General features: G+C 40.2%; 1 protein-coding gene across 31 annotated transcripts in view; it reads right to left on the bottom strand.

The window, feature by feature from the left end:
* The window catches only part of CLASP2 (cytoplasmic linker associated protein 2), a 261567-nt gene that overhangs the window by 29888 nt on the left and 214511 nt on the right, over positions 1–17168 (bottom strand). For 19 of the 31 annotated variants that reach the window (XM_075921810.2, XM_089776567.1, XM_075921816.2 and 16 more), the window contains 4 exons: positions 10258–10421; positions 9656–9734; positions 9477–9527; positions 1452–1595 (listed from right to left, as the gene is read on the bottom strand). In XM_075921810.2, coding sequence (XP_075777925.1) covers positions 1452–1595; positions 9477–9527; positions 9656–9734; positions 10258–10421 — 438 coding nt within the window. The remainder of the gene's footprint in view (positions 1–1451; positions 1596–9476; positions 9528–9655; positions 9735–10257; positions 10422–17168) is intronic. The other 12 variants (XM_075921815.2, XM_075921824.2, XM_075921818.2 and 9 more) reach the window with 1 other exon arrangement.

Here is a 17168-nt window from a genome sequence, read left to right as displayed (position 1 = left end):
AATTGTGGTTATCTGGCTAATTGTGTAGTCGATACAATTTGTATCAACCACACAATTAGTCAATAAGGAGCACTCTGCAGACCTGCAGCAGGGGTAGCTCCAGAAGTAAGGTCGAGCTGGGACTCTTACTACATTTAAAATGCAGAGTCACAACCTCCTGGACCAGCATGAGCTGGGACTGCTCGGTCCTGGCTCACACAGAGTCCAGCAGCCCCTGTTGATGGCACTACTGCCAGAGAAGCTTCTGTTCATGGTGGACAGGGCTGGCTGCAGGCAGGGGCTGCTCCAGCAGCCACCCCAAGCAACGGCCAGCCCAGTCTGCTGTGAACAGGGACTACTTGGCAACAGCAGCCCCTGTCCGCGCCGGGGGAGAAAAGGGGGGTGGAGCCCAGCTCCCTGCTGGGACCCCGGTGAACAGGGGCTGCTTTGCAGCAGCTTCCCTTATCCGCCCCCAACTGGCTCTGATAGAAACGGTGGAGATGGTGCTGGGGGGAACCAGATTTTAGGGCAGCTCCCCGCAACAACTGCTCCTGCTCCCCCCAATGCGGATTCTCATAGAGGCATCCCTAGTTATGGAATCATATTACAAGAGAATCGAGATCTAAAAAACTATTTTAAAAACAAACAGTTCATTTTGGATATCAGCACATAGCATACATAATACCTTCTTTTTTTTAATCAATTTTTTACTGGGAAATATAATTCCTCACTTCCTGGGGGGGAAAAAACCCCCACACCCCTTCTGTAGAATGCGTATTTTAGTTTTCCATAGCAAATGTCATCAACAGTGGCTTTGATATGAAGAGTTCTTTGATGCCAAAGTAGTAGTTTTATTAAAATGTCAGCTTCCTATTATCACCATCTTAACAATTACTTTTGTCAAATACAAAGAATGTGCAAAACCAGATGCAAACATACACCCAGATGAACTATAATTTTAGCTTCTTACTCACCCGTTCTGTGATGTATGTATTATTACTAGGACAGAAGTTGGCCCTTATTGCAGTATTATTGGTTAAGGCTGTCTAGAGAAGGCCACTTAAATAAATTTAAATGTCATGCAAAGCATTTTAAACAATTGCATTCATTTTACCCTACGCTAGGTTCATCCCAACCAGCCAAAATAGGACATGCATTGTCTAGAGTTTTAAAATGTATTAATTACAACATTTAAATGCACATATTTTAAAAACACACCTGTATCTTAGTCTATACAAGGCATAATTTTATCTTTATTTTGACACAATATGCTTTAATTTAATCTGTGTATTGTGAAATGGAATAAGAGCTCTACTCCTAAAGAAACTACAGAGGAATTTCTGTAGGACTTTTTTTATTGGAAAAATCACCTCCTAATTCTGGTAGGACAGTCAGAGCAAGATTCAGCTTCAGAAACTACTGAAGAAAAACCCTAACAGACTAACAAGATATTTTAGCATGAATGGACATACCTTCCTAACATCTGAACTTTTAGGTTCTGTTGTCCAGGTGATAATCCGAGATACCGCCAGTCTAGTTTCACTTGAATTTACGAAATCCCCTGGGTCCATCTGCTGTGCAAGAGTCTCTATGTATTTAAGAATTGCAACTTTAACCTGCAAAGGTAAGCAGAGTTAGGTGAATAGCTAAAAACAAAAGCGTGCTGAAAAGATGTGTGTGTGCTTTCAAGAAACAGGGATCTATTTACATGCAGTAATCCAGAATGGCTAATGTAATGGCACAAAATGAGATACTTTAACACGAATAAAATACTGGCAATACTGGAAGTCTTTTAGCTAATTTTAAACCAATTTACCTGGAGTCAAATGTTTTGGTTTAATAGCCATACAATGTCTATAATCTTAATTACAACTTAAGTCTTACAACTTAAGTCTTAATCTTAAGTCTCACTAACATTAAATAAAAATATTAGCACAGTAGTCACATCCTGATCTACTGGTAGATCTTGGAACCTTTGACAGGTGATCCTAAGAGGTTTGGCCAAAAGACTATCAAGTGCTGGCATTTCATCTGCCCCTCTCAGCACTGCTGTGCTGCTCCTGCCCTTTGCCTTGGAGGTGCCCCTCACTCCTGGGAGCCATCTACTTGCTGTGCAGGGCACAGGAGGAAGAGGAGAGGGTGATGATGTCAGGGTGCCTCTCCCTCCACTCTGTACCCCATCTCCACAGAACGGGGGGAAGAGGAGGGTATGGATAGAAAGAGTTTTCTGGAGGCTTTGGGAGTGGTGCAGGGCCAGGGTAAGGGTCAGCCTGCCTTAGCCCACTGTACCACCACCCAGAAGCCACCTGTGGTAAGCGGTGCCCAGCTGGAGCCCACATTCCAAACCCCGGCTGCACCCCAAACCCTTGCCCCCAGCCTGATAAAAGTGAGTGAGGATGGGGGAAGGAAGGCGGAGTGAGCAGGGGTGGGGCCTCAGAGAAGGAACGGGAAGGAGGAGGGGCAAGGGTGTTTGAGGTAGATCCTGGATTGCATTTAAATTCAAAAAGTGATCTTTTGCTTAAAAAGGTTGGAGACTGCTGTACTAGCATAATGCATATAGCCATTAACTTTGTACTTGGTTTATATTTGGCATAGGGAACACCACCTGATAAACTGAAGATACATACATGTGTAATTGGCTTCTCCCAGTAAACACTATATAGTTTGCACTAGGAATGCCTGGCAGTCCTTTTAGCAGCAGAAATCTATGCTGAAAATTAAACATCTTTGTTAGGGGACACATTTTGTAGCAGCTCCTCTAGCAATTGTATTGTCCCCAGTCCCCCGGTAATGTTGAATGGGGAGGGGATGGGAAGAGTGTGGGAGGTCCCGGTGGAGGGTGTGTAGAGTCACATGGAGAGTCATGTAGGGAAGTCATGTGGTTCTCTCCTTAGTATCTCTCTCTCACTCCCCTGTTGGTAAAAAATTGGCCTCCATTAACTATTGTACTTGTGCAGAGATCATGCACAGTAAAATCTCAGCAAATTTATAGAAGTATTTGTGACTTTGCACTGATAACTGTTCTGAATAAACATGGTTTATTTAAATGCTCCCCTCGGTCATTCTAATATTTCAGATATATAAAAAAATAAAGTGTGTCAGTGCATAGAGTAACAAATATGTTAGTGTCAGGCAATGGTACTAGATGTAATTTTACTACGTTAATTCTTTCCCCTTGATGCTGGCTGTTAAGGTTTGCCTTCTCTGAAATTGCACCTAACCAAAGGATTGAAGCACTTTGTGATGCACTGATTTATGTATGTGTTCACCTCCCTATCACTATACGTGTCCATTTCTATGGTCACTGTGGGGGGAGGTAAGATGAAGGGACTCCAGTACAGACCTTGGCTGGGGTTTTCCACCAACTGAGTAGTTTAAGTTCTCTCAAGGTATCAATGCAAAGGCAGGGGAGTGACTCCCCTTCTTGTGTACATATACTCAAGGCCACTCTCATCAAGATAGTGCACATATAAATTTTAGTGTAACCATGGTAGCATGGGTAACAACAAGCCAGGCAGGACTGAGCCCTTCCAAATACATACCCACTGGTTTCAGATGAGTTTGTACTTGGCATGGCTCAGGTGTGCTTCCATTTCACATGCTAACGTTGCTATACAGGCAGTCCCCAAGTTACGCGGATCTGACTTATGTCGGATCCGCACTTACGAATGGGGCTCTCTCGCCCCGGAGCTCGCAGGCAGCGGGACCGCCCAGAGTGCAGCTGTCCCGCCACCTCGACCTCCGGGGCGAGAAAAGCTGCTCCAGGTGCCCCTGGTCTGCTGGGGATCGTCTCCAGCAGACCAGGGACACCTGGAGCAAAGCCGGGAGGCGGAGGGGTCCCGCGCCTCTGAGGCTTTGCTCTGGCAAAGCCTCAGAGGCACGGGACTCCACCGCCGCTGCGGCTTTGCTCCCCGTGTCCCTGGTCTGCTGGGGGGAGGGGGGACACAGCTAGTGGCTTCCCCTTTCCCCCCCCAGCAGACCAGGGAGACGTGGAGCAAAGCCCCGGGACTGTGGTAGAGCAGGTGTGGCGCTGCCAGTTGGTCCCGCAGCACCGCTCCTTGGCGCTACTGGACCAACCCGGCAGCACCCCAGCTGCTCTGCCCCAGGAGTCCTGATTCAGCCACTGCTGATCAGTTTCAGCAGCGGCTGAATCAGGACACCTGGGGCAGAGCAGCTGGGGTGCTGCTGGGTTGGTCCAGTAGCGCTGAGGAGTGGCAGCGCTACTGGACCAACCCAGCAGCACCCCAGCTGCTTGTGGCCAGACAGCCCGCCTCCATCACATCCATCTTATTTGCCTCTCTGAAGCATACAGGACAGAGAAGGAGCAATAAAATCAGCATAGTCTATGCTGGCTCATCTGATCCTGAGAAGCTGAAACATAGATATGAGGAGAGATCAGGATATGCGAGACTGCCACCGGCTGGCACCTATGTTGATTCGAACACACACACAGTCCCTGGAAGAGGAATTTCCCACTGAGAAAAGAATCCCCAGTAATTCCAATTTAGTTATCTCTCTTACAAGTATAAATTAAGTTCACAACTCCCTTGTAAGAACTGGTCTCACAAAAGACAAACCAGCCCCATTTGGCATGACAGATAAGAAAGAGAAATACGTGACCCCATGGGTGTCATTCTACCCTTTACCTGCTGGTCGGGTTAGGTGTTTGACCTCCCGAGGTTCTATGGGGACGCCCACCTCGTATTTTCGTCTTTCCTAGGAATTGAGGGACCGGCCCTGGCCTGACATGCTGGAGTCGAGAGGCACAGAAGGGGGTAAAAATTGTACCTGGATGTGGTCCTCTGTCTTAAGTGTACACATAGAAAGAGTAAGCTGTTACTTGGTACCATTATTTCTATTTTTCTATCTTTTCTTTGTAACCATTTTTAAGATCTATATTTTGCTAGTAGTTAAGAAATAGAACAATAGCCATTGCAACCATATGATTTATAAGCTTCTTCAAATAAACCTGTAACTGTTTAAGCTTTAACCTGACTCCTTCAGTTGCTGTAACAGAACCAAGCACAATTTAAAAGAACTTCAGCCGGTCTTAAGGGACAGATATAGGGAGCCCTGACCGTCGGCTGACACTGCTCTGTCCCAGGCGTCCCCAAGTCAGCCGCTGCTGAAACTGACCAGTGGCTGACTACAGGAAGCCCCTGCCCCGGGCTTCCTGGAATCAGCCGCTGATCAGTTTCAGCAGCAGCTGACTTGGGGATGCCTGGGGTTCTTAAGTTGAATCTGTATGCAAGTCAGAACTGGCGTCCAGATTCAGCCGCTGCTGAAACTGAGTCCAAGGGTTACGAAGGGAATCACATTTTTTTAATCAGTTCCTGGAACCGCTTGACATTTCTGCATATGATGAAGGTACAAGCATTATTGCATCACTGGATGGAGAGGAAGAGATCTTAGACTGTGATGCAGCTTCATCATTAGCCCTTTTTTCCCGTTCCTCAAAGGATTATTCCTGGAAAGGAGACTGTATAAGGAATAAATTGTCTGTCTGTCTGATGCTCCCCACAAGTGTAACTGGATGTAATGGAGTAGCTCCCTATAGGCTGCACACAGACTAAAATGATTATTTACCTATATATGAGAGGAAGGAGGCAGAGAGAGTAAGTCATGATTGTTCAAATCAGGAAGAGTGCAGGCTGAACCATGCCTTGGAGTTTCCCTCACAGAAAAAGTGTCAAGAGAGTAGGGATGTAAGAGTGTAACCATTTAAAAGGCTAACCAGTAAGCATCAACTTATCAGTTTTCATTATGGTTACACTCTTTGCCGGTGCTCACTAGCTGCCAGCCCTGCTCTTGGGGAGCCGGCTGCTGTCCCTATAAAAATGATTAGGTTGATAACGGACTTAACTCTGGACAATAATTGGAGGGTCAGAGGAGCTGCCTTTGTCATATTCTAAAGCAGAGGTTTTTCAATCTGTTTTCTTTCTGAAGGAATATAATGAAGTAGCTTTGCATGTGGGGAGTGTCTACCACAACTTGAGAGGCAGCATGACAGAAAGCACAAAGGTACTTACTTGTACTTTTAGGGACTGGGGAATTTAAGGGGGACTTTAAGGTTGAGTTGAGGTTTGTACTTATAGCAAGTATATGAAGAATACACTGTGACCTTCCCAAACCTGTTGTGTCTAATTCTTTTGGTGCAGAAAGGATTTTCTGAGAAACTACACAGAAGTCATTCTAAGTGCAAACTCTTTGCCCAATTGATTGGATTAAAGAAATGTTTTTGTCTTTAAATTTACTGTGAAATATTGATGCTGTTCTTTTTTTAGCCCTATGCGTTATTTAATTACTCATTTTAGTAATTGGGGAGGAGCCAGATAAATTGAAACACCAATTTATTGACTGCATTTCAATTGTAATCTTGATCTGATCATTGCACTGTGTCAGGTTAGATTAGGGAAACCGGAAGTAAATTAGTGACATATTGCTTATTTACATTTGTTATATATTTGTTTTTCTGTTTTTTTAAATAAATCCATAACAGCATACTAGAATGGTTCCTCTCAAAACTTCAATGCAGGAAAATAAGTTATTTAAAGATAAAGGCACCTTATGTGATACAGTAGGGCTAGAGAGCAGCAGGGGAGTGATAAGTGGGAGGTATACAAACCATAGAATGATTAAGGCCTTATTTCTTGGGATTTGGGAAAGGTTACTATAGAGTAATTGGAGCACCTGGAACCAATTAAGGCTCCACCCAATACCTAATAAAAACCCCTGATTCAGTCAGAGAGAGGGAAGGACCCCCAGTAGCTCTTAAGAGTACTGGTTTTAACCAGATGATTAGAGAAGCAAAGGAAGGTGATCCTGCCCAAGAAGGGCAGAAGGACTTCCCCAGTACAGTGGACCAAGAAAAACCCTGCCCAAGGCGAAAAAGGGAAAGAAGCCTGTAAAGCTGAAGTATGAGGCAAACCTGGGCCCATTCCCCACCTCTTTCAGGGCACTTGTGCAGCCCAAGAATAGGGGCAGGTCAGTACACTGACCCACACACCAAGGAAAAGTGTAAGATCCACCACAATAGCACTGGCCATTTCCCATACTTAACTGAGTAGCTCTTGGTCATGTATTTTATTCATTTAAAAGTCGGTTCTAAGTACTACACAAACATGATACATTTTCCAAAATGGTCCTACATGCCTTCTCACTGTTCCAGATCAAGCAATACTTGCTAAAAACCTTCACTTCTTCCTTCCTGAGATGGATCTGGCCAGTATTTTTCATGTATGTTTCACCTTTAAACTGTGGGGAGTGTGACCTTCCCAAACCTTTAATTCACAGAATGTGAAAACAATGCAAAGATTAACTGGTGTAAAACCTGGCTTTTTACCTCCTGCTTGAATTGCACCTGCGGATGCACATCATTCCTGTGTTCTGGCTCCCCCACTGGCTCCCAATCTACCTCTGAGGCCAGTTCAAGGCCCTGCTTTTAATTTTCAAATCTATTACTAAATCAGGTCCCAACTTCACTAGAAACCATGTCACACCCTATGAATCATGGAGACAACTGAATTTCTTTGGAACAAAATGCATAACACAAACCCTATAATACAGAACATGAGAGCCAGAGTTAAGGCACTCTTGGTTGAGGCAGGTGCCTGTAGAACCATTTCCAGAACAGATGAGCAATCCAGAATCTGATCCCTATTGGGTCATGCTAAAAGATTTTCCTCTTTTATATAGTTTTGCCATCACAAGAATAATAATTTTTCCAACAACCTCCACTCATTCTTACTGGTACATAACCATCCCTTGAGGAACAGTTTCTGAAAACCAGAGAAAGAAAAAGAGCTAGCTTCCATTCAGCTCAAAAGGAAATCTTGCTTTGCCAATTCAATTAACTCTGGGAAGCACTCTAGTTCTATGGGGGTGGATACCAGTACAAAATATTAAACACGGGTAGGCAGAGTCCTTAATTTTCTTTACTTCTAATAAATAAGTTCTCTGGCACTTCAGAAATGTATTAAGTATGTTGATGGGGTAAGGAATTGGGCATGATAAATTCTTAGATTGAAGAAGACAAGAAAGTGGCCTGCTAACTGCACATTTTACAAAAATGTTAATACTTAAAATATGTTAAAAATCTGTTTGAAACTACAATGCTTGAGACAATCATTTGAAGCCACAGCTCTAAAAAAGGAAGTGACTAATCCAGCCAACTTCTACTAGAGAAATCCTGTATTTCTCTAATGTTGATCAATCTTTATGGTAACTTCTTGGTGTCTGTTTCCTAAATCAGTCTTTTTATATGTTCTAAACTTTCTTCTCTATCTTCAGGAGGATGGTCTTGGTCTTGATCACCTCTGTCAAACTCTGGAACCATGTCTTTAAGGAATTCCACTCTTTGGACTTTATACTCATACCACAAGTCCATGCTCTCTTTCAAAACTTAACTATGAGCTTCACAAAAGGAAGCATAACATGTTTTAGTAATTACATCAGATTTCTCTGGAGAAAGTACATCTCAGCAATCAACACAATCTTCCTGAAATTAACCTGTCTTAAGGATGTTACATAACAAATTGTGTGACGTGATATTGCTGCTTCTTTTGTTTTCTTCAACAACTCTGATCACATTATGAGATAGCAGCTGCTGTTTAACATTCATCACAAAGTAATAGCAAAATATAAAGTATCCTCAGAGTAATAGTGTAATTTTTACTGTGCTGCAAACAGAAGAAAAAAAAAGAAAAAAAAAAAAAGAGGCATTTGCATGTGATTTCAGCCCCACTGTGTACAGGAAAAAAAGTGTAATCTTGTGTATTGTTCCATTGCATAACATTCCAAATGGTGTAAAATTGTCGTGCAGGATAGAGCAGAAAATTACAGTCTAGTATATGCTTGTTATTTCCCCCATTTGCCTTGTTAGTAATCGTATTAGGATTTACAGCATTTATACCAAAGCCAACCTTTTCTCTAATTGTATGTCTTACTGAAATCAGTTTTAATTTTAGGTTATACAGCCATTTCTGTGTCGAAATATTCTTAAGCTGTGAAAATGTGTGCATATATAATGCAACACATTACTTTTAGAAGAGCTTAAAATGATGCACTAAACAAATATTTTTGAATGAAAATTTAGTTACATGTATTAACATTATTTAAATTTTAAATGAGACTACAACCTACAAAATGAAAGGGAAAAAACTCCATTGTCAGAACTACATCTAGAAAAGATGACTGGGAAATCACAAACATAAAATGAGAAAAGACTTGATAGAAGTGAGTTTGCATAACCAGCTTGGTGTTAGGCGGCCATATTTTTGTTGCTGTTGTATTCACTGAAGTGAGGTTTGTTTCTGCAACAAATGCTCTGGCACTAGAAGTTGAATATCTGCTTTGGCACTAGAAGTTGAATATCTGCATGCTTGAAGTTTCTTGCAAAGGTTAGTAGCCACAGATGGATGCATATAAATAGAAATTATCATATACATTGTAAAGATTTTACATAGGGTTAAAAAAAAACAATAAGGCAGACAAAAAACCTTGGAGCTCCAAAAGGAGCGAAGCTGGTCCTGTAGTGCTGGCTTGACTGTCTGAAAGTTTATAAAAACAAAATCCACCAAATGAAAACCTTTTTTTGCAATACAAATTAAAATAGTAAGAGAAAACAAATTTCTAACAACAAATATTACATTTGCAATTTAGACTTGTAAATTCTTACCTTCAAGCTGGGTGTCTGGGTCTGGTCAACAGTAAATCTCATTAAAATACTGAACTGGAGATCATTTGGAAAAGATTCCCTTCAAAATAAAGAAATCAGGAAAAATGCCTTACTTGTATGGGGGCTTGCATTTAATAACTGGTTGCTCTAACTAAAAGGATCAAAACTTCATCTACCTTTCAAACTACAATAAACACCTACTTACTTTAATCTCTGGGTAGATATGCTATAACATACTTGGAGAAATATTCAGCTAACATATCACAATCTCACTACTTTCAAGCAATTACATGAACCAGCACGCAAGACATGAAAATGCTCTAAACAGTATGAAGCTTATTAAATCCAGTCCCACTAGGATGTGCAAAAACGATTTTGTATTCATCTTTCCATGTTAAGCCTTCGAAATGGCCAGGACAATTTGAATTCATTAAATGAGCTGGTATTTTTAAAACCTTCACCATTACATTTGTTGTATTTTAAAGCCATCCACAGGTTCTGTTTTGGGGCCAAGATCCTTATAGTACGGAGAGAGAGAAATCTGGGAATATATTCTGGTGTCAATCAAAATTGCGCACACATTTTTATCTGCAACGTATTACCTTGTGACATCAAGTGCCTTTTGAACTTTTGCTTGTACCGAGCCAAGCAAATCAGCACCCATTTTCTTCAACAGCTGTGTCAACAACACAAACAGCCAATCCTGTAGATCTTCTTTATGGACCTGGATAAAGTCAACCAAGGTCTCCAAAAACATGCTGAACACCTAAAGGAAGCAGAGAAAGGGAAAAGAAGGTGTGGAGGGAAGAAAAGGAAAAGACGTTGACCTGTGTTAAACTCACAAATGATGAAAAAAAGCAGTAAGGGAATCAAAGGCAGACAGAGGCAGTGATTTGCAGCCAAGCAGGAAAACAATTTGTCTTGCTTTTCATTGGTCTCCGTGATACAATAGTATATTGTTATTCAACTTCAGCTGAAGTTTGACAATTAGCTATTCCATGCAGTATCATCGGGTAAAGAAATATTTATTGTGATGGCTGGCACAACTTTATTTTTTTAATGTAAACTTCTTTCCACTTCAAACTTTATATACTTAAGTCAGTTCTACACAGACCATAAAATAACTTCTCTTTTTACAAAAGGAAGGGGTCACAGAAAGTGTAATTAAAATACATTTGTTCCTTTCCATATAAAATTTGGAGACTAGAAAAAGTTTCCCTGTTCTGGCAACATTATGAAACAAATTATTCATTGCAGTAGAGGGGAAAAGTATAATACATTTCTGATTATGATGTTGTTTTGAAATATATGGAATATTAATCTTTCTAAAACATTATCTAAAACATTTTGGAAGAGTGGTATTGGGAAGGAAATATTCAGGAAAATGATCAACTGGATAGCCCCTCCCCCCTCCTCCCCAAAGCAGCAATTCTAGGAACACAGGTTAATTGATGGGCTCATGGAGCTCATACTCCATAGTGTAAAAAGAGCAGCATAGATATTCCCACTAGGGTCTTCTGAAACTCAGCCAGGATCTCAAGGCCTGGACTCCAGTGTGACAGGGAACATTTGCACTATTTTTAGCCCCATGAGCCTAAGGCAGTTGACCCAAGCTGAGAATTGCTGTTGCATTTTTTTTCAGGAAAGATGTACCCTATGTCAATTTGCATATTCCAAACCGCACCACATGTAAGAGTGAATGACAAAAGAAATTTACAAGTTCCAAAGCTTGCAGGACCACCTTAAAATTAAGAAGTATTTTAGGGTTTTAGTTTATGTATATAACATTTACCACTAGATGGCATTATTTTTTCTTTTTAGGACCTTTCACTAACTTTTGGATTTACATGTACTTATGGCGGAGTGGGACATACATGTTCTAGATACACAATCCCAAAGGTATGTATTCTGCCAGAATTCCAGCATAATCTAAATCATAACATATACTGCTGCATATGCACATTCATGAGAGAGTTCACTATACTTGCTTTTTAACAATGTCGTCATACTGTCATTAACTATACACAACTAATGGAAGGTTTAAATCCAAATGACTAGTTGACAAATGTTCCTAATTAGGAATTTGAGGCTGGCACTTCATTAATAGGCACTGGATGCCAAACATACATTAAAATTCTCTTAGGATGCTATGACAGTAAGCAGTAGCTCTTCAGGACAACCTTAAACATTGTAAGTATTAAAACCCATTTTCCTGTTTCAAAGAGGTAAAAAAATCCTCAAGAGAAAACATTTTCTTTACACCTAAAATGAAACATTGTAGGGTATATTCTCCTGCAATCCATTTATTATCCTTGATGTTTTTTCTTCCTGGGTGAAGGCTGAACATTATTCCAACGTTGCTCCTTGTTGAGGTGGAGGAGGTTACTCAAGAAACACATTAGAAGATCCCCTCAGCCAGCTTTCCTATCCACTGATAATTCCAGGGCACAGAAAACAAGAAAATAATCCATCAAGCTTTGACTCCAATTCCACATAAGCATTAGCACACATCTTGCTGTGAGGGCCATTTTAAATATGTTTTGCAGAATTATTGTATCTGTCCACACAAATCTCCAAACAGCAGTACTGGAAAGTCAAGTGATCAAATTATGTCAATTAATCTGCCTGGATTATGGTCATGCAACCATAAACAAAATGGATTTGAAACAGGGCTCTCCAAAGGCCTTTTTCCCCAGAAAACTCCATTAGGTTTGTCTGTTAAAATATCACTATTTTCCTTTAGTCACTTGCATTCTTCAGGAATATTTTAGCCATGTAAAAAAAAAATGAACAAGACATTCTAAAGATCAGGATCCATGCTGACACTGCAGTAGCACACACATCCCTAACGATACATGGGAGCTGTTAAAATAGCTGTAATGAGGAAAAAGGGTGGGAAAATGGCCAAGTTGGTCTCTCCCATAGCCCAACACAGAGCACAAATTTCCTGCCCACCTTTAACTTTTTCCTCGTCAAAAACAAACTTAGAAATGTACATATAAAACTTATTTTAAAAAGTGATACTTCAATTGAAAAATTGTGTGCTCAAAAGTTAGGAAATGTCATATTCTGTTACCTATAAATGGGAAATTCTGCTCCCTAATTATGCAAGTTATAATAAAGGTTAAAGTTGTAATTTGAAATTCTGAACATCCATGGAACTTAACTTTTGACATAGACTTACAAAAACCTCTAGAAAACAAGACTCAGGTGCTTTTGAAAATTTTGCCACAGTCCATAATTACATGATCCCATACTATTTTTTTCCACAGGACCCCTGCTTCAGTGCCAGGAGCCAAATAAAGGGTTATGCTTAACCTTATCGCAAGCATTACTAAGTTTTGAGCATTTAACTTCAGAAGCTAAATAACACCCTTAAAGTAGCTTTTCGTTTGTAATATACAGGGTGACCATATGTCTCATTTTAAACAGGAAAGTCTGTATTTTAAGCACTTCTGCACTTTTGCTTAAAAACAAGCAAATTGTCTCATATTTTCTGTTTGTCCCCATAAGTACTGTCAGGCCCTGATCACAACACAGATTAAAACTATTGTTCATTCGAGGACGGAATACTACCGTGGAAACACTGCCTGTCTTTTCTCATTACCACTGGAAACTGCTGAGGCCAAGAATTTAGCAAGGGAATGGATACTGGACATTGCTACAGACAGAAAGAATATATGGAGTTGTCATAATTAGTGACACAGTATAAAAGGGAATATTGAAGTTCATGTTTCATGGCTTAAGCCAGTATCTAACTGTTGAAAAAGATAAGACCTAATGTTGGGTAAAAATTACCACACACCTGCCCGCAGCAAGGTACTTATATCTTCCTCTGAAGTATCTCATACTGATCACTCTCATAGAAAGGTTACTGGGCTAAACAGACCTGAGGTCTAACACAGTATGGCCCTTGCTATGTTCTTTCCTCTTGTTGTTATGGACCTTCATGATAAAGGGAGGTAAAAATTTCATCTCCTTTCATCAGTAGAGAATTCATCTAGCCCAATTTATAAAATGTGAAGGAGGGAGGAATCTTTATTAATGCCATGATTGAGAATTAAATGTACAAAATAAGAATTTTATCAAGTTATGACTTCCACAGCAGTTATAAGCTGGTATTTAATATTTTGTACTGCTGTATACACAGTGATGTCATTATGTACATGCAGTGTGATAGTTAGAATTTCTAGGAAAAATTATAGTTTTCGATTTCTTGTAAGGTGACAGCTTTTCAGAGCTCTCAAGCAAAAGGCCTAGAAGAGAAAATTGCAAGAATAGCACCAGCTTGTTGTGGGACAAGCATTATCTGAGGGAGCTGTAGGGAGAAAGGGATGTAAAGGATTTAGAACCTGGAGATGTTAGGAAAGGGAAGCTCTGATAAAGGACAAGAAGAAATTTTAAGCCAAAATGGAGGGCTATGTGGATATCAAAGCCCATTATAAACTGAATGGATTAAATGAACCCACAAAAGAAGGCTGGAAGGTTCTGAATATTATTTTATGGTACAGGCTGAAACTCTAAAATCTGGTGCTCTCTGGTCCAGCAACATCCTGAGGGACCCCTGGATATTGCTGGACCAGAGATCCCCATCTGGTAGTGGGGGCGGCCAGGGTCAGGAGTCCAGCCTGCTGGGGCTGGCAGCAGCGGCGAGTACTGTCCTGTCCAAGATTGAGAGTGGGGGGGGGAGGGGGGCGCTAGCTTCGCTTCTCCCTGGTCTGCTGGGGGGAAGCTGCTAGTGCGGGGTTGCCTCACCCTGTTTGTAAGTAGGGATCCGATGTAAGTCAGATCCATGTAACCCGGGGACTGCCTGTACTTTACAGTACAAATAGGAATATAAAATACAACATGTATACAGCACAGACAAATAGCTTCTGAATGCTTGAGGCTCCATCATAATAATTAATAGTGGATTTTTGGTGGTTTTTAGAGATCAAGAAATTGAGCCATTAACTTATGGAACTTACAAACTGCTTTGTCACAAGAGCTTGCAAATTTCTTGATCTGGAGCTATTTGTTTTAGTGCCTTTTTTACTAAAATCTGCATGCTGAATAAACTGGTTAAATACTTATATACTCATAAAGCACTTCCAATTATCAGAAATATTTTAACCCTCTGGTGTGAGTTAGCACTGAATCAATATGCTGTAATTGTATTATTGCTAAAGAGTAGCAAGACCTCCACACCAATATTCTAATATGCTCTTAGTCTAAATAAATACAATGTAAAATATTTAAACTTGCCCAAAATAAATGTTCATATTAAACTAAAAGATTTCCCCCCCTTGTCTTAAATCTCAATTAACCCCTACAAAACAAAACAAGTTTGACTTTTTGTTTCTCATTTCAGCTATGTCTATTTATGTCTGGGAATAACACAAAAATGGTTAAAGTGATTTTCCTCAAATTTAAAACAAAACAACCCCTCTCCCTGCACACCTCTGAATCTGAGACAAAACATGGACAGTTTGTTTGAGACATTACATGAGCATCCAAAATGGTGAGATTAGAATGGAAACTAGAACTCAAACTTTAGTTATAGTGGGAACAATCCATATGTGCTATCATTTCTCCAGATAGTCTTTGTTTTCATGATACAATTTTAAATTCTGAAACCACTCTTAATCACATTTTGATAGTGAAGAAATAAACAGATATTAGAAAAAATAACTATAATTGAGATCTTTTTCTAAAATGAATGAACTTTCAGATGCGCCAATCACCACAATATAGAACAGGAGTGCATAACAAAATAAGGTCAGTTAATTAGTAGAAAAAACATCTCAAAACATTAACACACAGTTTGCATAATTCTATATAGAGCTATATGAATTGCAAAAGGCTTGACACTGCATGAGCTCTTTGGGGAAGGAAAAAATAGAGAAAAAGCGTTAATTTCACAATCATGCAGTAAGGTTAGGTTTCCAGCAAATATTGATCCAACTTACTCTCTAAAGAGAGTTCCAACACAGGGGACAGCATGCAAAAAGAAAAAAGGGGAAAAAAGATAAAAACACACAAATTAGTTGCCATCAATGCAAAGTTCCTGTATGGAAGAAAAAAACAAAAAATAAAAAGGTATTTCAAAACTTTACAGTAAATTTAAAATTATGTTTCTAACTGTTCTTAGAATAGTTTTGAAATAAAGCAGTTGGTTTGCTCCTGTTTATTTTTTTCCTTAAAACCATTTTTTCCCAAAAGGATACCACCATTACACTACTTTTTTCCTATACAATTCCATGTACTTGGTTAATAATGTACTGCAATGCATTAAAAATATTAGACATTCCCACCTTTATATGCTGTGGTTATAGTAATTCCTGTAGAAGCTGGGAGAAAAAACTTTTTGAAAAGATTTTACATGGTCACCTCACATATAAATACCAAAAATTAACTCAGTAAATGTTTCATGTTTAAAGTTGGCGTATCCTGTTGTGAATGTGCTGTTAGACATTTAATGGTGATAATATCCAGTGGGGGCAACATAGTGATTGGAACTAGACATTATTTGTAAACATTTTAAAAAGTCATTACTGTACAATCAACTTTTGATTTAGCTATAATATGGATACCTCAGTTTACAAAACTAAGCAGGTGTGTTATATCAACGTGTCCAGTAAACACGAAAAGGGCTATATTATGAAAGGCTGGAACACAATAATTCTTTATGACATCTTAGTGCATATTTTACAATAAGCTACAGCCCAAAAAAGATGTCATGCATTTTTACAATGTAATTTCTAATATTTTTTTTTTACACGCTTGGATTGAACTGATTTAAATGCTATATTTGGCATATACAATTGCAAGCTGGAGCACTTTTAATTCTGCATAATCTGCAAAGGAAAATAAATTCTAATATAAAGAAAATTTTCACACGCTAGTTCTTTGCTACACAAACTGATGTCACAACTGTAAACCAGCAGTCCAACTCCCATTAACTAGCTTCCAGATCAAACAGTGACACAAATCAGTAATATGCCAATATTTTAATCAAGATTGGTGTATTTATGGAGTTAATATAAATGCTATAGAGCATGGCCTGAAAAAAATACGGCTCGCCAGATTTGGCCTGCCAAGCCGCTGGATCTGGCTAGTGGGTGCAGCATGAGCTTCAGTTAAGCTTCCTAATTGCCCTGCCCCTATACACCACTCAGAAAAACACATCCGTGGGCCCATATTTCTCTGAACAGCTTCGAGCCCGGGGGAGGGGAGGGGAGAGGAGGGGAGAGGAGGGGAGGCTTTCCATACTGCCTCTGTCCCCAGCACAATTTTGCAGCTTCTATTAGATGGTTTCTGGCCAATGGGAGCTGCCTGTATGAAACACAGGCAGCACATGAAGTACCCTTCTGCCCCTCTCCTCAGGTTTGCAGGTATTCACAGATGGCCACAGCCAGCTGCTCTGAGCTACCTGCTGGGGCATGGAAGATAAGAGAACCTGCTGGACTGCTGGCCAGGAGTCATGCAATTAAGTGTCTCCTGGACAGAGCTGCCTCTGGCACCACAGCCCCTT

Source organism: Pelodiscus sinensis, chromosome 2 (assembly GCF_052426305.1).
Source record: "Pelodiscus sinensis isolate ZL-2025 chromosome 2, ASM5242630v1, whole genome shotgun sequence".
Lineage (NCBI taxonomy): Eukaryota > Metazoa > Chordata > Testudines > Trionychidae > Pelodiscus > Pelodiscus sinensis.
The sequence above is the reverse complement of the archived record's forward strand: the minus strand, read 5'-3'. Positions and strand labels throughout refer to the sequence as shown.